At 36.3% G+C, this 24,296-nt stretch overlaps 1 protein-coding gene across 3 annotated transcripts; it reads left to right on the top strand.

Annotated features, from left to right (window-relative positions):
* The first annotated feature begins 19,528 nt into the window (after nucleotides 1-19,528).
* On the top strand, nucleotides 19,529-23,850 carry LOC127073376 (probable protein phosphatase 2C 35). Of its 3 annotated transcripts, XR_007785731.1 has the most exons (6): nucleotides 19,529-19,776; nucleotides 20,027-21,104; nucleotides 22,850-22,981; nucleotides 23,160-23,375; nucleotides 23,474-23,533; nucleotides 23,624-23,850. XR_007785731.1 is itself a non-coding variant. In XM_051014530.1 (5 exons), the coding sequence occupies exons 2-5, from the start codon at nucleotides 20,196-20,198 to the stop codon at nucleotides 23,474-23,476; spliced, it is 1,260 nt and encodes a 419-aa protein (XP_050870487.1). In that variant the 5' UTR covers nucleotides 19,529-19,776; nucleotides 20,027-20,195; the 3' UTR covers nucleotides 23,477-23,850. The 3 variants fall into 3 exon arrangements, 2 of the variants coding, with proteins under 2 accessions (XP_050870487.1, XP_050870488.1); XM_051014530.1 differs by having other exon boundaries at nucleotides 23,474-23,850; XM_051014531.1 differs by lacking the exon at nucleotides 19,529-19,776 and adding an exon at nucleotides 19,844-19,931 and having other exon boundaries at nucleotides 23,474-23,850.
* Nucleotides 23,851-24,296: the final 446 nt, after the last annotated feature.

The raw sequence follows: 24,296 nt of genomic DNA, 5'->3' as shown, positions 1-24,296 counted from the left end.
CACCTTCTTCTTCATGTAGTCTGGAAGACCTGGCTTGTTATTTAGCCAGACAACTGTCTGAAGTCCTCCTTAAGAGGCGATGTTTGTGATTGTTTATTTTTGTCCCTAAGCAGGTAAAGACCTCATGTGAGGCAATTGGTAGACAAAAGAGATATGTAGCCTATCTCCTACTATTCTGTGAGTCACTCACATTGCTCACACTACTTGTGTTTGATGCATGTTAAGTAAAACCCAAGATCTATTGAGTCTATACTTTGGGGAGAGAGTTCCATCTTTCTGAACTCCCCCACCTTCTGATATTCAATACTCTCCCTGACCAGGGATAAGAGTGATGAGGCACACCCCTCATATCCTTTCATCTGCTTCACCTTGGCTCTCAATGTCAAGGTTAAGAGCACCATCTACCTTATTCCAGTTGACTTTTAAGTCAAACCCTTTGATTGAGCCTAATTGTTTGGTTATAGTGGGTGCTAAATGACTTTGTTTGCTTGATTGATTGTTCCATTTGTACATGCTTGCTTGCCATTGTGCATTCATCATTATTGATTGTTAATTCTTGTATGATCATTATTGCATATCCTTGTAATCTAGGTTTGTTTTCCCATTGAGGACAATTGTAAGACCATGTTCTTTGGCCATTGTTCCTGTGATATGGAAGGATAGAGTGTAAGACCTCATTAGTCACTCATATCTTCTTTGCTCTTGTTTGTTGTATGATAGGATGCAATTGTAAGTCCCTGTGATGTGGCATTTGTATTCCTATGATCATCCTTTGGAGGTTGGTATAAGTCCAGATAGATTGGCATCCGACATCCAAGTTCTGTTTTACCTTAGGAGATTGGTGTAAACCCATTTATTGGTATCCGATATCCGCTTTTGCTTTGTGAGATTGGTATAAGACCATTGATGGCATCCGGTATCTTTGTTTTGTTTTAGGAGATTGGTGTAAACCCATTTATTGGTATCCGATATCCGCTTTTGTTTGTGAGATTGGTATAAGACCATTGATGGCATCCAGTATCACCTTGCTTTATTTTTATTTGTTTGTTGCCCATTCCTAAGGACACACTTGAATCATCTCCTATATGATTTCAAGAGGTGAACCTCTCTAAGAAGTTTTACATTCCATCATCCATACCCTCTTTGTCCTAAACCTTTTCACACTTTGCTTTCAAAAACTTTTGACTTGTTGTGAAAACATCTTCATGTCTTCTCAAATTAGAAACCTGGACCATAAGTCCTTGATTTTTTCAAACTTCACTTTTCATAACACTTCTTTGAATCAATCTTAATCATACCTTGACCATATTTTGTGAATAATCATAATCAATTAACTTCACCCATTCAATTGTTTTGGCTTTGTCTATTGTTAATATTGTTTTCATACATTAGCCGTAGGTTTTAATTACCATAGTGGTTGATGTAAATCTTATCTTATCCTTAGTGAGTTGATTGTAAGTCTTCCATACTTATTATAGGGTTAACCCCTCACTAGTATGTTGAAGCCGTCCTCGCATGGTGGATTGTTGATGTTGGTTGAGTTTTCTCCCATTGGTAATGAAAAGCCTTAGTGCTTGTGTTTAAAATCGAACTCACTAATTTTTGGAAATCTTTTAGCCGAACTACGGCGTTTTGATCCTTACCTTTGATGGAAGGTACGTAGGCAACGGGTTCATCCGTTCAAACACAAAAATAATTAACTTGTACATTCTTTTCTCATCTTCCCATTCATGTTTGCACAATATGTCAAAACAAATAAACATTTTCATTCAACAAGTGTGAAAAGGGCTCCCTAGGAGTACCTAGGACGTGATGGGTGCCTAACACCTTCCCATTGCGTAATTTACCCCTTACCCAGATTCTCTGATCTTTTTATTAGTTTTTTACGTGTAAAACTTATTAGGTTTTTGTTCGCTTTTTAACCAGTCCTTAGGATAAATAAAAGTGCGGTGGCGACTCGATTCATTGTATGCTTTGCTTATGGTTTAATCAATAAATCATATAGCGACGAATACACCGCTACAGAAAAGTGGCGACTCTGCTGGGGATAAAGAACATTAGACCTTCCCTGGTGGTATTGCCTACTTTTCACCCTTGTTGTATGATATTGTTTATGTGTTATTTGACATATTTTTGTACAATTTGGGATAACTGTATTGATTGTAATGTTTGAATTGCTTGATATACAATTGCTGTTTGCTTTGGTGATCTTTGTGAGATGAGTTCTATACCCGAACTCGAGTGCACTCTAGGATAGGAGAATGGCATAGTCTTGTTGACTGGTGTGGAGTATTCCTTAGCCAGTTGACTTGTGAGTCCATTCACTTGGTGGAGGTCATGTTGGATTAATAATGTCACACAAGTCATTTGTGGTTAGGCATTATTCGTTCAATCATGTGCCTTAGAAGCCAAGGACCTTAGTTTACCAAGCCCATCTTGGCCTATTTTTAGGACGTAGTGCGGAGGTCGTTCAGATGTAAGATCTGATGCGATTGTTACACGATACTACACTCATAAGAGTCTCTCTCGAGAATAATTTTGGAATACGAGTATTCGTTCCTCCGATAATATCCGAGAGATGGGACGATGATTATGGGAACCTCTGGTAGAACATGTCCGGCAGGTTTAAACCCTAGTACACTCCCTTTGGGTGGTTCTTAACCAAGACTCCATGCTCGTGACTCTCAGCAAACCCTTGATTCGTGGTTGAGTCGTTCAAACATCGTTAATATCAATGGAACTTGGGTATTGATAAGGTGTAAAACCTAAATCTACCAAAATGGATGATTGATATTAAGGATGTTAGAGCCGGTTCATGTACCGTTAATATCAATGGAACTTGGGTGTTGATAAGGTGAAAACCTAAATCCACCAAAATGGATGATTGATACTAAGGGGATGCAATGAGCTTTCCCACGACCTTTGTTTGGTGTGACTTGCTTGATCCTTGAGTGTGATTGTTGCATTCATGCATTCATCTGCACTTCATGTCATAAAAAAAAAAGAGAAAATTTTCAAGGAACTTAAAGGGTTTATTTGCAAAATTTTCAGACATGGAAAGACCAAAAAGGCATACAAAGAAGTACAGCTTTAAACAACCTGATGTGAAGGAGTTAAGGAATCTGACATCTTATGTATTAGATCCCTTGGGTTTCAAAGCTCGCTATGGGAAGCTTCTGCCTCTGTTGACTACTCAGGTTGATGAGGGATTGATGAGTACTTTGGCTCAGTTCTATGATCCGCTGTATCACTGCTTCTCTTTCCCGGACTTCCAGTTGCTGCCTACTTTGGAGGAGTATTCCCACCTTATTGGGATCCCGATTCTGGATCAGGTGCCGTTCAGTGGCCTAGAGAGTATTCCGACCGCTCGAGAGATTGCTGACTTGTTGCACATAGATGAAGCTTTGATTAAAGCTAATCTGACTACCAAAGGTGGAATTCAGGGTCTTCCTTCTGATTTCCTCGTCGCTCAAGCTACCATCTATGGGAAGGCCATGAGTGAAGATGCCTTTGAGGCTTTATTTGTATTGCTCATCTATGGTTTAGTGCTGTTTCCCAACTTCGACAAGTTTGTGGACATGAATGCTATTAGGATCTTTTCAGTTCTTAATCCTGTTCCGACTTTGTTGGGTGACGCTTATGTCTCTTTGCATCTGAGGAATGCAAAGGGCGGAGGAGTTATTGTCTGCTGTCTACCTCTGCTGTACAAGTGGTTTACTTCGCACTTGCCACAGACTCTTGCCTTCAAGGAGAACAAGGAAGATCTAAAGCAAATTCAGGAAGTGTTTCATAGTGCTAGCTTCATTCATTCCAAAGATCAGTCTGTTTTCACCATCTTAGAAGATGATGATGAGCAACAAGTGCCAGAATTTGTGACGCGTGGATCAATGTGCCAAAATTGAATTATTGTTGATATTCCTTCTGTTATTCACTTGTTAAAATAATATGTTTGTTTTTGTTGTTTTCAAAATCCTTTCACTATGCCCAAGGTAAAAGTGAATTTATGTGAGCTTTGTTTCAAATTCATTATCATTAATAAAATGTTATTTTGTTTATCCATATTATGTTTTTTCCTTTTTGCTTATTCTGTAAAAATGGTAACATAAAAAAACAAAATAATAATCACCTTATATTTGCATTGCAATGTGTGTTTATTTGTTCATATTCTAAAATCAAGTATAAAATTATTGTGCAAATTAATTGTTAAACCCATTGAAAACAATGACCCTATGCCTTCTCCTAACTTTGAATTTCCTGTGTTCGAAATGGAAGAAGAGGATGACGAAGATATTCCTGATAATATTCCTCGGTTGCTTGAGCACTAAGGAAATACCATTCAACCTCATAAAGAGTCGTTGGAAGTGATTAATATGGGTTTCGAAGATAACAAGAAAGAAGTCAAGATTGAGGCACTGCTTTGTCCAAATGCTAAGAAGAGGATGGTAGAGCTTCTTAGAGAATACGTGGATGTGTTTGCTTGGTTCTATCAAGATATGTCAGGTCTTGATACTTATATTGTAGAGCATAGATTGTCGTTGAAACTAGAATGTTTGTCGGTTAAGCAGAAGTTAAGAAGAACTCACCCTGATATGACTGTCAAGATTAAGGAAGAGGTGCAAAAATAGATTGATGACGATTTCCATGTTACTGTTGAGTATCCTCTATGGGTGTCTAACATTGTACCTGTTCCAAAAAAAGATGGTAAAGTTTGGATGTATGTTGATTATAGAGACTTGAACAAATCTAGTCCGAAAGATGATTTTCCTCTGCCACACATTGACATATTGGTAGATAATACAACTAAGTTCAATGTTTTCTCCTTCATGGATGGATTCTTTGATTACAATCAGATCAAGATGGCGCCCAAAGACATGGAAAATACAACATTTATTACACCTTGGGGAACATTCGGCTATAGAGTAATGCCTTTCGGTTTAAAGAATGTTGGTGCAACGTACCAAAGAGCCATGGATACTTTTTTCCATGACATGATGCACAAAGAGATAGAAGTTTATGTTGGTGATATGATTGCTAAGTCTAAGACTGAAGAAAATCGTGTTGAGTATTTGTGGAAACTGTTTCAGCAGTTGAGAAAGTTTAAACTCCGGTTGAACCCTAATAAATGTACTTTTGGTGTCCGTTTAAGAAAGCTGTTGGGTTTCATTGTTAGCCATAAAGGTATTGAAGTAGATTCTGATAGAGTCAGAGTTATTCAAGAAATGCATGCGCCAAAGACAGAAAAGCAAGTCAGAGGGTTCCTCGGGCGTCTAAATTACATATCCAGATTCATATCTCACATGACTGCCACATGTGGGCCAATCTTTAAGCTTCTCTGTAAAGATCAAGGTTGTGTTTGGACAGAGGATTTACATAAAGCTTTTGATAGAATCAAAGAGTATATGCTTGAACCTCTTATCTTGTCTCCTCTAGTGGAAGGAAGACCTTTGATTATGTATTTGACTGTATTAGAAGAGTCCATGGGTTGTGTGCTTGGACATCAAGATGAGACTGGTAGAAAAGAGAATGCCATCTACTATCTGAGTAAAAAGTTTACAGACTGTGAGTCTCAGTATTCCATGCTTGAAAAGACTTGTTGTGGTTTAGCATGGGCTGCCAAACATTTACACTAGTATATGATTAATCATACGACTTGGTTGATATCCAAAATGGATCCAATCAAGTATATCTTTGAAAAGCCTACTTTGACTAGAAGGATTGCTCGTTGGCAAATGCTATTGTCTGAATACGATATTGAGTACCGAACTCAGAAAGCGATTAAAAGAAGTATTATTGTAGATCATTTGGCTCACCAACCGATTGATGATTATTAATACATCGGGTTTGATTCCCTGATGAAGATGTTATGTACTTGAAAGCTAAAGATTGCGATGAGCCATTGCCTGAAGAAGGGCCAGAGCCTGGATCCCGGTGGGGTTTAATATTTGATGGAGCTGTCAATGCTTATGGAAATGGAATTGGGGCAATCATTATTACTCCAAAGGGTTCTCATATCCCTTTTACTGCAAGATTGATGTTTGATTTCACGAATAATATGGCAGAATATGAAGCTTGTATCATGGGTCTTGAAGAAGCCATTGATTTGAGAATTAAAATCCTGGATGTGTATGGAGATTCAACCTTGGTGGTTAATCAGATTAAAGGAGAATGGGAAACACGTCATCCTGGCCTGATCCCTTAAAAATATTATGCAAGGAGGTTGTCAACCTTCTTCAACAAAATAGAGTTTCATTATATACCTCATAAAGAGAATCAGATGGAGGGCGCTCTAGCTACTTTGTTTTATATGTACAAAGTAAATCATTGGAATGACGCGCCCATTATCACAATTATATGCCTTGATAAACCTTCTCATGTCTTTGCAGCAAAAGAAAATACAAATGACAATCCTTGGTATTACGACTTAAATATTTCCTCCAAATTCAGGAATACCCGCTTGGGGCATCCAACAAAGATAGAAAGATTTTGAGAAGACTGACTGGCAATATCTTTCTGAATGAAGGTTTGTTGTACAAGAGAAACTTTGACATGGTTTTGCTCAGATGCATGGATAGACACGAATCAGACATGTTAATACAAGAAGTTCATGAAGGATCCTTTGGTACTAATTGTTAGACCCCAATTTTGACCCTAAAATCCCTCATGCTATCTCATCATTTGCATTGGCTTTGAGATCACACCTTGGTATCCTCCTCACCCCTTATTCATTGGGTTTGCATTGGGAACAAGCACATTTTATTGTATAATACTTTATTTTTCATTTTTTACTAACCAAAATACCAAAAATATGTCTATGTATAACTTTGTTTCTTTTGTAGGTAGTGTGTGCATCCACTTGTGCCATATCAAGCTCACATCTAGGGTTTGAGACCCTCATGGCAAGATATCAATCAAGGAAAGGTTCACATTGGCTCTAAGCATCATATATGGATCCCCAGGTTTATTATTTGTTAATTTGATCAATAATTCATCAAGAGTTTGAAACTTGTTTGCCTTGGAAACCCTAATACATCTGGGTATCTTGTGTGACTTACTAAGCAAGTTTCTTCATCATTTGGTAAAATATATCAAGGGATAATTAATTTTACATCATATCAATAATATATGATTCTACATGATCCCCAAAGATCAAGATAACTTCAAGTGTGCAAGTTGGTTCAAAGAGAGGCTGACCATAGAAAGTCAACTCGTCAAAACTGGGGTTCCCTAGACCCTATCTCCCACATTTTTTATCATATTAAAATTGTTCCAAAATAAAAGTTACTCTTTATGACATTAAAAAAAACTTTCATTTTGTCATCAAGAGCTAGTTTTTCTTGTAAAGTCATTTTTTATGGTGAAATATTATAGATCATTCTGTCTATACCCTAGTTAGAATGTCAACTTCCAAGGATCATAACTTGCTCAATTTTCATGATATGAAGGAAATAAAAGTTTCATGATCAATTTCAAGATGTATTATAAAACTTTTATTCTTTGAGAAATGTCAAATTCAACTTGCAAGGGCATGTTAAAATAGGAAACATTATAGGTCATTTTGGGACATCACCATTGAACAAGCAATTTTCTTCAACTTCTAAAATCCATAAATCCCTCATGCCAAATCCAAATTATGTCAAATTTGTGACCAAATTGAAGAGGAATGTAATATCTACAACTTTTGTGAAGAAACCATTTTCATTTGAAGCTCATAGCAAAGGTTATTCAAGATGGAAGAAGTGGTCATTTGACTTTGTACTTAGAAAATTTTGAACCATGTTTGATTTCTCCAACTTCCACCTTTAAATTCATCATGATCTAAGCTCCAAATGAAAAAGTGTTCAACATCAAAGGTGTTACCCTCGATGTCACCTTTCCAAAGCATCCAAGATCACTTCATTTGGGCAAGAATTAAGGGACTTGCGCATGGTTCCTTTGTTTGGTTTGGTTTGGCAACTTTTGCACTCAAGTGATTAATTCCTTTTGCATGCTTCCATGTAATGACTTCATAATCAATTGCACACAAATTGGAAGTGGATTGCATCATTAGTTGGGCCTAATTCATACCCATGCACAACATTGCTATTTTTGGCTCAATTTTCAAATGATGCAAAACTGAATTCCATAGCCTATAAATACAAGTGCATTGCTTCAGAAATGATACACACACATTGCTCAAGCCTTGCCAAGCTAACTCAGAGCCCTACACCATAGAATTTCTTGAGGATTTCATTGAAATCGAGTTCTTGATTCCATTTCTGTTTGGGGACAAGAACTCCAAGAATTCATAGTCATTTTCATCTCAATTGATCACTAGAAGCAAGAGGAGGAAGAACCAATTGGAATTGCATCAAGATCCAACCAAATCACTGCAATTCGAAGGTTATTTTTCCAAAACTTCAAGCCTTCAATTCTCTCTCAATTCTCCACTATTCTACCTGTTTATTGGTTGTCTTAAGTCCTACCAATGTAGGCAACATGATTAAGTTGCTTTGAGGTTAAATCGAAGCAACTCAGATTGTGTACCTCAAAATTCAATTCCTCATATCTCTCGATATATTTGGAATTATATAAAATTGAGGTCAGATTCGAGCTCCTGAGCTTTTTCTCTTTAAAATGGTATACTCACTCTTTATTTTGGTGATGGTTGGAGGTGGACCAGTCTGGTGAGGTCCACCGGAGAAGGCAACTGGAGGTAGGGCTTCGGTGATGTGTTGGTGTGCATCTTGGCCATCTGATCTATTTGAAACGTTTTAATCTTAGCCTTCTATCTTGAATATCACTCCTACGCGTGTGTTGACGAAGGCACATGATGGATGATACACGCCTGGCCATCAGATTTGCCACCTCAATTAATGAAGGAGATCTGATGGCTCTCATTTTTTCTCTTTTCTTTTTTAATTCTGATTTTTCATTTAATCCATTTAATTTGTTTAATTTATATTAATTTCATTTTTAATCCAAAAAATATGGGACTTTCACAAAAATCTTTAAATATTTCCCTCTTCCATATTTTGAATTAAAATCATTTTTTTGGATTAATTTTGATATTTTTCATGAATTAAATGATTTTTGACTTGTTTTAAATATTTTTAAAATACTTCTGACTTTCCAAAAATTATGAATTTTTTTGTCTAACGTCCTTTGACCTTGTTTGACTTGGGATAAATCCCTTGATGATTTATTTGGTGTTTTGAAGGGATTTGAGGTTTTGTCCATTTTAAAAGGCATTTTAATTCATTTTTAATCTTATTTTTAATTGAATAATTGTCTAAAAATCATGTTGAGCCATTTTTATGGTCTTGTGATGTTTTACTTTATGTTTGGCCTTGATCATGGTTGATTTGACTTTTGTTTGATCAATACCATTGGATTTAGGGGATTGATGAAATGTACATTTCATCTCCCAAAATGAATGGATAGTATTGATCAGATGAAATTCCTCCTATGACCAATTTCGGTTTCTACTTTCCCCTTCCCTCTTCATCTTCATCCCTATTCTTTCTCAACCCATCATTAACCAATGATTTCTATAATGTCTAAATGCTAGTTAATTCATCAATGACCTTGTGTCAGATGAATCAACATAAGTTTGTCTGAGATGGGCCTTTCCCATTTCTTTTAGTGTGTGGTATGTTTTAGGAGTTTGATTCTTTGTACCAAATGTCTAACATGCATTAACACCTATATTTTTATTGTCCGACCTCGAATAGTTGTGACTTCTACATAACTCCAATTATGGTTGCTTAACATAAAGCTAAATTTGTCCCTCAAGGCATAACATTCTAGTAAGCAAGATTGTAAGTCTTACATTATTTATGGCATTGTGTGGAAACTCGACCTTTTTTCAATTCATGAGAGCTAGTGGCATACTTGTTGATTTATCCAAGTTGGAGCCCTTCTCATGGATGATGTCTTGGTTCAAGAATTCATACTTGTGAATGAATGGTTTAGTGTTCTCCAAAGAATGACTTAATCAATTAAAATTCTTCACTAACATTTGACTAACCATTGACTAACTTTTTATTAATGTTGCTTTACTTTCAAGTCATTTACTTAATGCAATTTAAATTTCGAGTACATTTATCATTCATTTCCATTTACATTTCATGCAACTTGTTTATGTTTCAAGTCCTTTTCACTTTGCTCATTTGAGCTACATCTTGTGATTGTATATATTATTTGCTTGTCTTTGTTTTGTTTATGGTCTTAGGACCTTAAAACACCTAATAACAACAAAAACCCTAAAAAACATCTTGGTGGACTGTTGGACTTGATCGAGACTTTTGGACTTAGAATTAGGCAACATTCCCTATGCTAAAGGACTTGGCCAATGCCATCATCTGAGACTGAGCTATCTTTGACAATGCATTTCATATGATGCAAGACCTTGGGTGCCCTTGATTCATCTGTTACTTTGCCTTTCCACTTAATTGTTATGCTGTTATTATTGTTTATGTCTGATGATTGTTCTGAGTTGATCAAGTTTCATCTGATATATTGGAAGATATTAAAGACTGTTAGCTATTGGAGTGCTTGCTTGGATATTATGGCTATCTTTAGTTGATGCCTTGATCTTCATATGGTTTGCTTGGATATTTCTTATGCTTGTTGCTTGCTAAAGTCCAAAGGAAAATGAGTTTCTATATGACATTCTTGTCTGTTGGATTGCATCCCATTGGTCAGACCTTTTACACTCTTAACTTTTAATTTTTGTCTAGGATAGTCCCTTCATCTCCTCTCACTTCTTAAATTTCAAAATATCTCCCTCTTTTCAAAAACCTTCTTTACTTGTGATTTCAAACTTAGACATGTTTTAATGATTAGAAACTTTGGCCTTATGCCATTGAATTTTAAACTTTTTCTTAAATCAAACTTGTAAATAAACTTAACCATATTGACTTTAGTTTCAAAAGGACAAAAATAACTAACAAACTCATTCAAATATTTGGCCTTTTGTGCCTTTTCATTTAAACTTTTGTTAAAATCAATTCACCAACTTCTTTGAAATTTTTACCATGAACTACGGGGTTTTGTTCCCTCATTTTTATGTTGGTACGTAAGCATAAGACCAAAGGTCTTGTTAAACACAAAAATATAATTAATGAATTCTCTTTCTCATCCCCTCACTCTATATTTTACCAAACATCATTTAGACTAAAAACATATACACATAAAAAAGGGCTCCCTAAAAGTACTTAGGACACTTTGGGTGCTAACACCTTCCCTCTGTGTAACCAACCCCCTTACTTGTAACCTCTGACATTTTATTAGTTTTGATTTGAAAAATTTTTATTTTTGGGTTTTGGTCACACTTTTCCCCTTTTTACTTTGGAAACAATAAAAGTGCGGTGACGACTTTGGTTTTATTGACGTTAAGTTTATCCATAGCTTGATGGTCATGAATTTACCGCTACAGAAATTAAGTGGCGACTCTACTGGGGAGTAGTCCTCAGTGGGTTTAGCCAACTTTTTTATGTGTATATATTTGTGTATTTGATGTTTTGTTTGTATATATTGTTTGTGTGATATATTATGTCTGTTGTGCTTGGTGATCTCTGTGTGGTGAGATAAGTTCTAACCCAAACTTGAGTGCAATTTAAGATAAGAGGATGGTATAATCATGTTCGACTTGTGTGGAGTAGTCCTTAATGAGTTGGCTTGAGACCCATCTACGTAGTGGAGAATCCCTTGGAATTATTGATGTCACATGAGTAAATTGTGGATATGCATTACTTTTTCCGACCTGGGAGCCTGAGAAGCTGATGACCGTAGAACATATAACCCAACTTGGCCTATTTAGGACGCAGTGTAGAGACTGTTCGAGTGTAGACTTGATAATAGTTGTTACGCGATACTACACTCAGACGAGTTTCTCCTGAGAATACTATGGGTTGATGAGTCAATCATCTAAACCTATAGTATCCGATAGATGGGATCACGACTCTAGGAACTTTTTAGAACATGATTTACAGGTTTTATCCTTAGTACACTCCTTTTGGGATGGTCCGTAACTCGAATCCATGCTCGGGACTCACAACAAACCCTTTGATTATTGGTTGATCTGATCAGTCTCATCAATATCAATGGAACTTGGGTGTTAATAAGGTGAAAACCATAATCTACCAAAATGGATGATTGATCTTGATGACGACTTGATCCATCCCTTTACCATTGTTTGTGCTTGACTTGTGTGTGATCCCTTGTGTGTGATTATTGCATTTATGCATTCAAACGCATCATAACATTCATCATAGAAAAATAAATTTTAAGGAAACTAAGGTTTTGTTTGCACATATTTTTAGGCCATGGATTATAGACGAAGGAACACAAAAAAGTACAGTTTCAGATGTCCTAATTTGAAAGAGCTAAGGAAATTGGGATCCTTTGTAGTAGATCCCTTGGACTTCAAGCGACGTCATGGGAAGCTTTTATCAGTATTATCTACTGATGTGGTTGAAGGACTTCTGAGTATTTTGGTTCAGTTCTATGACCCTCTCCATTGCTGCTTCACTTTTCTCGATTATTAGCTTGTGCCCATGTTGGAGGAGTATGCCCATATCTTAGGTATGCTCGTATCTAACAAAGTACCTTTAAGTGGATTAGAGGAGATTCTAAGATCTCATGTCATAGTTGAAGCTCTTCATCTGAAGAAATCTGAGATTGATGTTCATTTGGTGAAGAAATGAGGTATTCTTGGGTTGACTTTTTAGTTCCTCATTGGTTGATTTACTGTTTTTGATCAAGCCGGTAACATGGACGTTTTTGAAGCTATCTCTGTATTTCTCATCTATGGTCTAGCTTTGTTCCCTAACATTGATGGATTCATTGATGTTAACGCCATTAGAATCTTCTTGATTGGAAATCATGTTCCAATTCTGTTGGGTGACATGCATTTCTCTTTGCATTTGAGGAATTTTAAAGGTGTGGGGACTATTGTATGATGTGTTCCTCTTCTGTACAAGTGGTTTATTTCACACTTGCCTCAAACACATGCTTTCTTGGAGAACCGACAATTTCTACGGTGGTATCAGAGGCTTATGTCTCTCACTAATGATGATATTGTTTGGTATGATTCTGCATTGGGTAGCTTGGAGATTATTGATAGTTGTAGTGATTTCTCTAATGTGCCTCTCATTGGTACACAAGTAGGAATCAACTACAACCCAACTTTGGCTCATCATCAACCTGGGTTCCCCTTGAGAGATAAATCTAATAACATTCAGTTAGAGGGTGTATTCTATCAGGAGGGTAAAGATCCCCAACTTTTGAAGAGTAGAATGGTGCGTGCTTGACATAATGTGCATTGGAAAGGAAGATCCGAGCTTGGTCCACGCAATTGTGTAGCTTTGGAAGCTTACATTATTTGGGTGAAGAATAGAGCTTTGGAGCTCAAGATTCCATATGCTTGTGAAAGACTGTAGCGATAAATTCATGACCATCAAGCTATGGATAGACTAGACGTCAATAAAACCAGAGTCGCCAACGCGCTTTTATTATTTCCAAAGGAAAAGGGAAAAGTACGAACAAAACCCAAAGCTAAGAAGTTTTCAAATCAAAACTAATAAAATGCCAGAGATTACAGGTAATAGGGTTGGTTACACAGAGGGAAGGTGTTAACACCCAAAGTATCCTAGGTACTCCTAGGGAGACCTTTTTTATGTGTGCATATGTTTTTGGTATAAAAGATGTTTGATAAAATAAAGAGTGTGAGGATGAGAAAGAATTAATTGATTATATTTTTGTGTTTGACAAGATCTTCAGTCTTATGCCTACGTACCAACATAAAAATGAGGGATCAAAACCCCGTAGTTCATGGTAAAAATTTCAAAGGGAGTTGGTGAATTGATTTTAACAAAATTTTAATAAGAAAAGGACACAAAAGGCCACAATTTGAATGAGATTATTAGTTCTTTTTGTCTTTTAAAATTTAAGTCAATATGGTTAAGTTTATTTACCAAATTTGATTTAAGAAAAGAAGTTTTAAAAAATTCAATGGCATAAGGCCAAAGTTTCTAACTATTAAAACATGTCTAAGTTTGAAATCACAAGCAAAGAAAGTTTTTGAAAAGAGGGAGATATTTGAAATTGAAGAAGTGGGAGGAGATGAAGAGACTACCCTGAGAAAAATTTAAAAGTTGAGAGTTGAAAAGATCTTACCAATGGGATGCAATCCAACATACAAGAATGTCAAATAGAAACCCATTTTTCTTTGGACTTTAATCAAGCAATAAGTAATAAGCAATGAGAAATATCCATACATCATGAAGATCAATGCATCAAATAAAGAGAGCCATATCCAAGAAAGCACTCCAATAGCTAGCAGTCTTAAATTGTCTTCTAATGTATCAGATGAAATATTCCTTGATCAACTCAGAATAAAACATCAGACATAGACAATAATATAAAAATAGAAATTAAGCATAAAGACATAGTAGCAGATGAATCGATGGAACTCAAAGTTTTGCATCAGATGAAAGCATAATTCAAGATAGCTCAGTCTCAAATGTTGGCATTGGCCAAGTCCTTTAGCATAGAGAATGTTGCCTAACCCTAAGTCAAAAAGTTCAGATCAAGTCCAATAGTACACCAAATGTTTTTTAAGGTTTTTTGTTGTTATTAGATGTTGTAAGGTCCTAAGACCACAAACAAAATCAAAAGTAAGCAAAGAATATATACAATCACAAGATATGACTCAAACGAGCAAAGTGAAAATGGATTGAAACATAAATAAGTTGCATGGAATGTAAATGGCAATGAATAATAAAGATACTGAAATTTAAATTGCATAAAATAAATGACTTGAAAGTAAAACAATATTAATAAGAGTTAGTTAATGGTTAGTCAAATGTTAGTGGTGAATTTTAATTGATTAAGTCATTCTTTAGAGAATACTTAACCATTCATTCACCATGCTTTCTTGTAAGATGGAGTATAATTATATCTTGTTATGATATGAGATATAATTATACTCACCTTCATTGATGGGTCTTTGTTAACAAGCGGCAAAATGTCTTGACATATCAATGCAACGCTTAATTTACGGTGATCTTGTTCAACGTTAGTTGCAATGCAACTGTGAGGTGGGTCTATTGAAGCTATCTCTCAAGAGTCACTTTTATTTTTGTGAGACGCAGCCAAACGAAACTTACAAAGGATGTTACGACATTCGATGACATACCTTCTTGAATCAGTGCGTTTCACTGTGAAATCAGTAGAGTTATTCATGTGAAATTTTTTGATAGCTCACACACATTCTTCTTTAGTGAGAAACATGTCTCTCACCTTTAACTCGCCTTCTGATCGTAGATACGGGTTATAAAAAACACTGTTGGATGTTTCATCGTCATGCATATCCATGTTTGTCATATGTTGAGGCGGATTGTAGACATGACTTAGAGGTAATGGCGTTGGTTGATCATCATCTTCAATGTTGTTGTTTAGCATATGATCCACCTGTGTCTCGGTCTATTCTTCTTCTTCATCAACGACATTGACTTCTGCTTCTGCTTCTAGGTTGACGTCATCTGAGTATTATGAATCAATTTCATCAGATTCATCCTGATTAGTTATTTGAGATTGCTAAGATGGTATACTTGGTTGAAGAGTAATATACAACTCAATACAATTGCAACCAAAATGTTCGTGACTAACAAACATATATTCAACATCTTCATCATCCCGTACCTTTAGCGGGAAAAACTTGCATTGACTGTTCTCATAAAAATTGGATTCTGATACGTGATCTTTGACACAATACCAGTTCCTATGTAGGATTGAATTTGTTTTTTCAGATGCAAGAAATTTGAATTTCTCTTGATCGTAAGTCAGATGGTATCGGTGTTTCAAAAACAAAACCTATATAACTCAGACTCATATGTCTCACCATTGTAGTGAACATTGACACTATATTTCGGTGAAGATGACATTATAATATTTCTTGTGCAGATGAAAATTAATTTCCTGCTGCAGATGAATGTGTGTTGGTTGTTGGATGTAGATAGTAAGACACTTACATAGGTAAGTGATGTGTCTAACATGCAAGTAAGTCTGAAGTGATATGTCAAACATGCAAGCAACTTAGACTCATGTGTCAAACATGCAAGCTAGACGAAAGTGATGTGTCTATCATGCAAGAGAGAGGAAAACCACGTGTCACACATGCAAGCCCTAGCTCCAAATGAATTGGCGCTTGCTTGCAATGTTTGCACATGGGCGCCAGTCCATTTGGTGACACCATGTCTTGCATGCATGCAGACCTCGTAACCAAGCATTCATAGCCATGCATGCGCCAGGCTAGCTCTAGATGTGTCATGCATGAGTCTAGGGAGGTGCCAATTTGATTGGCGCTAGCATGTAGCAAATGCACATGGGTGCCAATTCATTTGGCTAGCACATGCAATCCCATTTTTACAAGCTTCCACACTTTTGCATGCCACACCTTATAAATAGGCAAGAGACTCTCACATTTATCCCACACCAACACTCACTACTTCCTCAACAACATCAAATCTTTCATCTACAACAACCTCTTTCATCTGTACCAACCTCTTGCATCTCCGACAAGATGTATATCCTCACAATGGGGGAATCACATAGAGGAACAGTTGCAAACATATCAACTTATGTAAGCGTTTAATTCTTTTGTTATTTGTCTAGAATACCTTTTAATAACATATCAACTTAGTAACGTGTTTTGTTGTTTCTTTTATAGGATGTTTCAAGGTTCCGTAATCGGGTCCACAAATATGTACACATGGACCCGATGATTCAACCGTATGTCGAACTCGCCGGTTTTGGATATATAAGCAAAATAATATCTTGGTCGGTGGATAATAAATTCATTCTTGCGTTATGTGAAAGATGGTGTCCCGACACACACACATTCTGGTTTCTAACCGGTGAGTGTATAATGACATTAGAAGATGTCTACATGATATTGGGACTGCCTATCGAAGGTAAAGCTGTAAATGGTAAAACCAACTATGCGAATTTAATTTGCATGGACCTCTTGGATGCTGATTTATTAGATGATAACTCAAGAGGTCAAAGTATACTCCTTTCACGCCTTAAGGCATACTATAAAATCTTACATTTAGATGAGCATTCTATCGAAGAGGCTCGAATAATACAAACTAGGCGTTACATTATGCTTTTAATTGGTTCTTTTTTATTTCCCAAAGGTAGTGGATCTAGTATGCATGTAATGTATTTACCTTTACTAAGACATGTAGATAGAATAAGAAGTTACAGTTGAGGATCCGCTTGTCTGACCTATCTTTATAGCTCTTTGTGTAAAAATTCACAGAAAGACATATCTACCTTTTCTGGATGTGCTATTTTTCTCAAAGCATGGGGTTGGTCAAGACTACCGTCCCTAACGCCCGTCAACAACAACCCATTCACATTCCCGTATGCACAAAAGTAAGTTCTTAAAAATGGAATATATTTACTTACTTTACCGATTATTATCTCTAAATAATATTTTTACTTTTATGGTGCAGTTGGTCGGAATGTGGTATGAGTTATAACAGATGTCCTAGACACTATATTACCCAGTATCACAATCTCTTGGATCACCTTCGACCGATAGATGTATGGCCATTAACCTAATTATTTCGTAATAATTTGCTAATTTCCTCTACCAAATTTATAATCTAATATATGTTCACATTTCAGTTCATTTGGCGTCCATATCTAAATTTGGATCATGACCATGAAATCAACGAAGAAGACGCAATCGTATGGACTGCATGCACGCCGATCATAAGATTCACCACTGTGGAGATACACAACAGTGATCGTGTGAAAGTGCAGTTCGGTATGCTTCAACACATTTCAGATCCCCCATCAAACCTAGGAGAATGACATCTACGCAAAGTTAACGACCAATGGAACTTCAACCCATGGCAAAGCTTCACTAGATCTGAGTGTCCCAAATGGAAGCACCGCCATGACCATGTCTTAACTGACCTTGTGATGCCAACTGAAGAAAAACCAAGTCGTACTTATATGGTTTGGCATAGATCGGTTGATTTTGAGTTCATCGTCGAGGATATGTACCTATACGACTCACGCCAGGCAACTTATACACCAGACGCCTCAACATCTAACCCCTAACAACATTGTCAGACCGACTACACACAACCCCCTATCCGTCAAACTTTCCGTTCCACAAACACACAAGCATATAACCCTAACATGCCATACACCCAACCACAATACCAAGAGCATACCCCGTACCACCACCAACAACTAGATCATCAACCAGAGACCCAACATCGCTTTGCACCCAACACATCACCCTACCAAAGCCGCCTTAGCCAAAACGCTCAACGATCATTTAACACCAACCGTCCCTTCTCCTACCATAGCCAAGAAGCTCAAACATCTTAAAACCGAAACCTTCAACAACCCTATCTCTACTAAACACCACAACAAATTTTCCAACCTTTCCTCGACACATCATTCACAACAATGTCTCCCTTCAAGCGTCCTGGTCGCCCACCAACAAGTCAAACACAACCCAACTACTATGGCATGGGTCATGAACTCAACTATGGCGGTACATCTTCGATGCATACACAAGACTACACTGATTTGTCTGACTATCTCAACAGGCAATCTTCTGTAGTTGGTAGTGATGTTTCGGGGCCCTCAAATGCTCAAACACCTGTGGTGAATCATCAACGTGGGTTAGAGCCATAAGTTCGGGTAGCTAGGGGATGTGAGACCGGAGGTCGGTTAGATGATCCCATCAACATTAGTCTTTTTTGTGTAAACGATAATTTATATTAATATGAATTGGTCCAATTTCGAAATTATGTATCATGTAGACTATTTTTGAAAAAAAAATTACAAAACACACTGAGATGCCAATCCAATTGGCGTCTCCCTTTAACCTATACATATGGGCGCCAATTGAATTGGCTGCACCATATGCCATAGCCAATCCAATTGGCACCTCCTCTATAAGTTTAAGAGGAGGCGCCAATTGGATTGACGCCTCCTCTTAAAAATAGAATAAATTGAGATTTTTTTTAAAATATTTTTTTTTTCTTTTCAAAATCTAGATTATTTTAGTAAAAAATTCTAGTTTCGATCGTCAGTAGATTTAACCAAATCATGAGTATTGTGACAGAAAAGAAAATCATCTTTCAAAAAATTAGATATACAAATAGGGTAATGCTAACTTGTGTCTTTGGGACACAAATTAAGAGATAAATATAGTAAAAAATTATTGGAAATTGTGCCTAAAATTTAATAGAAATTTATAATTAATGCTTTTATTATATTTTTCAATGCGAATTTTCTATTTATAGATTTTTTAACTTGTGTCTTTTTGGAACATAAATTAGCATTAACGATTCAAATATTTCTCTCCACATACTAATATATGAAATAAGTTTGACTCGTTCCAACTCATTTTCACCCCAAACACAATTTGATAAAATATTAATTAAAATTGATTTGGATATTGAAAGTATTCAAAACCCACGATCTTTAAAAGTACTTAATAAGAAAATATAAATAAATAAAATAAAGTGAAGAACTGATTTTTCTAACGTTATCTTTGAAGAAAGATTGGTTTTGTTTGAGCAGAAAGAAATCAACTAATGATGCAACGCACAATAGAATCTAAAATCTTCTTCTTCTCGTCTCTCTCTCATTCCAAAATTCTTCTCCTGAATTTTCCTTTCTACTCTTCCTTCTGCATTAGGGTTTTCCTTCATGCTCCACTGTTTCCGTTCTCCGCAGGTGCACTGCACCCAACGATAGGTACAATCCTTTTTTGTCTCTTTCCTAGAACCTTCATTGCATTTTCTAGGTGTAAAACCACTTGCAACTTTTTCTCAAAAGTCACACAAAACCAAACCTTTCTACCTTTTTAGGGTTCTAGTTTTCTCTATCTATTGACCTCAAATTAGACTTTGGTTCGTTTGCACAATTTGATAAAACCCTTCTTTGTTGCAATTGCATTTGATAATTTCTAGCTCACACTTACTAATTTTGTTTATTGTGTCTCTAGGGTTTGCACTTGATCCCCAATTTCTAATAATGATCCAAGGGTCAAGTTTGGAGTGATAATGTGAAGGAGTTTCTCCAAGCATCTACATTTGTAGTTCCTGCTTTCTATAAAGTTGTTTTTTTTTGGTGCTTTCAGTTTCAGGTATTGTTTACAAACCCCTCTTTGGAACATGGGTTGTTCCCATGGCAAGTGTTGCTGTGTCAAATCTTCTTCATTGGATAGAGATTCTAGAAAAACTGGCTTCCATCATAGTCATAGGAAGAACATACTGGCTCAGAGAGTACTGAAACATGTTTCTGTTCCTTCACATAACTTTGTTTTGGAATATACCTTTCTCACACTGCGAGGATACTACCCTGATTCACTGGATAAACAAAACCAAGATAATTTTTGCATCAGGACTCAAATTCAAGGTAACCCCAATATTCATTTCTTTGGTGTTTTTGATGGGCATGGTCAGTTTGGTAGTCAGTGTTCAAACTTTGTTAGGGATAGGTTGGTAGAGAAATTATCTAATGACCCTGCATTGGTGGATGATCCTGTTCAAGCTTACGATTCTGCCTTCTTGGCAACAAATCATGAATTGCATACTAGTGACATTGATGATTCTATGAGTGGCACAACGGGAATTACAGTGCTTGTTATTGGAGATACCCTCTATGTTGCTAATGTTGGTGATTCGAGAGCTGTGTTAGCTGTTAAGGATGGGGATCAAATTGTTGCACAGGACTTGTCCTCTGATCAGACACCATTTCGGAGAGATGAATATGAGAGAGTGAAACTTTGTGGAGCAAGGGTGTTGAGTGTTGATCAAGTGGAAGGGCTCAAGGATCCAAGTATCCAACATTGGGGTAACGAAGAGAGTTGGGATGGCGATCCTCCGAGATTATGGCTTCCAAATGGGATGTATCCTGGAACTGCATTTACAAGGAGTTTAGGGGATAGGTTGGCGGAAACAATTGGTGTGGTTGCTACTCCTGAGGTGTCAATAGTTCGGCTTACACCTAATCATCTCTTCTTTGTTGTTGCTAGTGATGGCATATTTGAATTCTTGTCAAGCCAAACCGTTGTTGATATGGTATGATATGAAACCTTCTCTGTTAGTTCTTTTTTTACCTCTTAAACTTTTAAATTGTGATTGCAGCCATAGTTGTGGTTACATCATGATCATTGATATTGTGAAGACCCGTTGACAAACGTGTCTGATGCTTCCAGAATTATGGCTGTGATGTGATCATGAAGACTAAAAAACTTTACATTCTGGTCACAAATATGGTTGCAAACTGCAATTTAGTGTGTACTACTCCGGCCTGATTTATAAGAAAAAAAAAAAAAAAAGACATTTTTCACTCTTATTAAAAATGGTAGTTAAGTGCATTTAATTTTCTTGATTCAATGTAAAAGACATAACACAATTACTAATATACCCTTAATTAAATTTTCATCCATAACATTATAAAGTAATTAATGCAAGGATAATCTTGGGAAAGAAGCATCAAATGCAACTAGATTTGTTGACATTTGTTTATATTTAAGGCCAAATTTTTTTGAAAACTTTTGCTTATAAATGAAGTCGGAGGGAAGTATATTTTACTAAGTATTTAGATAATATCATCCTAGGTTGAAAAATTTATGACTGATTTAATCTGGCTTACTATACTAATTGTTAAAACCAACCATCTAATTATAAATTGTATTATCCATGAATGCTCTATGATAGAACCAACTGGTATGTTATACTGAAAATGGGGAAGAACCCCTTTTGATTACAACAATGGCAGCACTTCAAGGGTCTGCTTACCTCCCAATGCCATAACCTAAGGCCCTATTCCTCTCAAATTACAAGATAAGATCCCCTTTCTAAACCACCTATCTATTTATAGGCAACATGTGTTATTTGGCCTAACTAACTCAACAAACTACTAACTACCCATTAGCTCACTAACCAACTACTTAACTAATTAGTAAAAACTTAACTAACAGTTAGAGAACTATCAGAATACAAGTTGCAATTGAAGACCTTGGCTTGAAAACCAACATAAAATTAATATTTTCTGTGTGCAGTTCAGTGTTATCAAATTGCGGCACCATGGCCGATATACATGGCGGTTTTTGGGCTTGCCGCAATGGTAAATATTGTCCGCTATTGCGGGTTTTTCCGCTATAACGGCGCCGCAAAGCGGCCGGTATGGCATGATTTTGGCTCTCCGCCATCGACAACACTGGTGCAGTTATGTTTATTGTTCTTGAGTATTTCAAATATCTGTACATTCTTTTCTAAAGAAGAGTTACATACCACAAGAAACACTGTTATAAGATTAGTTTTCAACTGTTATAGCCTCCTGAGGAAATCAATAATCATAGGCTTCTTGTATAGCATAACTGTTCAGTTACCAGGTAGTCGTGCAAATATAAATGAATTAAGAGAGCACAATAAAAATTGTTTGTCATAAGGCCTCATCATATGGACGTGGTGGTGTATGCTTTTCCACATTCCATGTGTTAATCCATGCATCATATTCATTAACAGCCGTAATCATGCGAACCTTAATTCTAAGTAGCCTGTGATACAAATGCTAACTGCCAATAGTGCTTTGCATATGAAGTGTTTGCACAATTCATCTAATTGTTAGTTACTTGTTCAGTAGAAAAATGTAAAATTTTACCCTGCTTGCTGCTAATCATCCCTAACATATTCATCCCTAACCTGTCGCATTACTATAGATAACAAATTCAATGTCTACTCTCTGTTGCATTACTTTGTAGAATTTTAACTCTGGCATGATTAGTCTTGATAAATATGCGTTTTCTTTGATGGTGTAGACAGCGAAATTTACAGATCCCCGTGATGCATGTGCGGCCATTACCGAAGAGTCATATAAACTATGGTTGGAACTTGTGAATCGAACAGATGACATAACAATTATCATTGTCCAGATTAAAGGATTCTCTAATGTATGGATTATTGAATGCGTTCCTTCATTATCATTTTCTTTTTATGTTTACTTCCTTCAATCTTGTTTGAAATTCAAAGTAGTATTCAAAATCAAAATCTTTCTATTGAAGGTTTAATAGTTAGAATTACCTCATCATTGGTTGACTTGTTTATCTAACTCTTAGCCTCACATTGTAGTCAAGTACATCCGGAGTTGAATCAAGTGAGGTCAATGTTGGTACTGCAATGAGAACCAGGACAGGAACTTCTGAGATATCTGCTACTACAGATATTGATGTTTATCGTTCTGTGACGAGCAGTTTCTCTGATTCACAATCATGCCAGCACGTGGCTTCAACGAGGAGCCCAGACACAGTTGTTCACTCTCAATCATGTCAAAGATCAACTGAATCAGTATGATCTCAACTCTCACAAATACTGTTGGTATTTTTTATATTGTATGATCATGGTCCGTATAATTACTTTACCGTTTTCCCTTCTTTGCTACGCAGTGATCAAAGAAAAGGATTTTACAGAAGCTCACCACATCTCGTTGTAAATTCTCCTAAGTGGTACTAGTACATTTATATGTTCCAACCTTTCTGAGTCTTTTGCATTGGTCTTGTAACATTTACCGGTCACTGTATATTTGGTTGTTCAAGGTTGCCGGTATGTATGAGGTGCACTGTCATGGAAGCAAAACATGGCCTTGTTGAGAAAGTAGAAATTAAAGTTGGTAAAATTCAAGTTACTTGTTTAGCTATACCTTTTTCAGAAAGAAAAGAAAACTTGTTTAACCATACAGAATCTCATCTTGAGAATGTTTTATTGTATCAGTAAGATAATAATCTGTATCAAATTGCTCCTTAATCTGATATTATTTTGTTCACTCGTGCATTCAGCAATGATAAATAAAAATACATAATTTGTGAACAAAAAATAACACAGTATGCAACAAGATAAGATTCCGAAAATGATGGATATTAAATTAATGTTTCGTGTGCCTTTGGACTTAGCCACGTGTCACCAGTTGGTTGGATCTAGAGTACATTGCACATGGGCTCCACGGGCACGTCAAGCTTTTCAGTGATTGTGGAATTTGTGGGATTTGATTCTCGTCTTTTGATTTTTGTGATTATTTTCTATTGGATTTTTAGTCAAAAACCAATTTTTAAGGAGTATTGACATTGGTCCTAGGTCAAATATTTTCAAAGCCTTTCTTTGGAAAGTGACTCAAGCTAGATTGCTGATAAATGAAGAGGGACAGAGTCATAGATGGTTTTCAATAAGCTCTATTCTTATGTCAAAATTGTAAAGAAAGTGTTATGAGAGTTT

This window comes from Lathyrus oleraceus, chromosome 4, assembly GCF_024323335.1.
Source record: "Lathyrus oleraceus cultivar Zhongwan6 chromosome 4, CAAS_Psat_ZW6_1.0, whole genome shotgun sequence".
Classification (NCBI taxonomy): Eukaryota; Viridiplantae; Streptophyta; class Magnoliopsida; order Fabales; family Fabaceae; genus Lathyrus; species Lathyrus oleraceus.
The sequence above is the reverse complement of the archived record's forward strand: the minus strand, read 5'-3'. Positions and strand labels throughout refer to the sequence as shown.

What these genes read in the sequence shown, in the direction of transcription:
- LOC127073376 (XM_051014530.1), top strand. Translation starts at nt 20,196, where the DNA reads ATGGGTTGTTCCCATGGCAAGTGTTGCTGTGTCAAATCTTCTTCATTG. An exon ending in GCCAAACCGTTGTTGATATG is followed by an intron (nt 21,105 to 22,849) that starts GTATGATATGAA and finishes TTGATGGTGTAG; the next exon opens with ACAGCGAAATTTACAGATCC. An exon ending in AGATTAAAGGATTCTCTAAT is followed by an intron (nt 22,982 to 23,159) that starts GTATGGATTATT and finishes CTCACATTGTAG; the next exon opens with TCAAGTACATCCGGAGTTGA.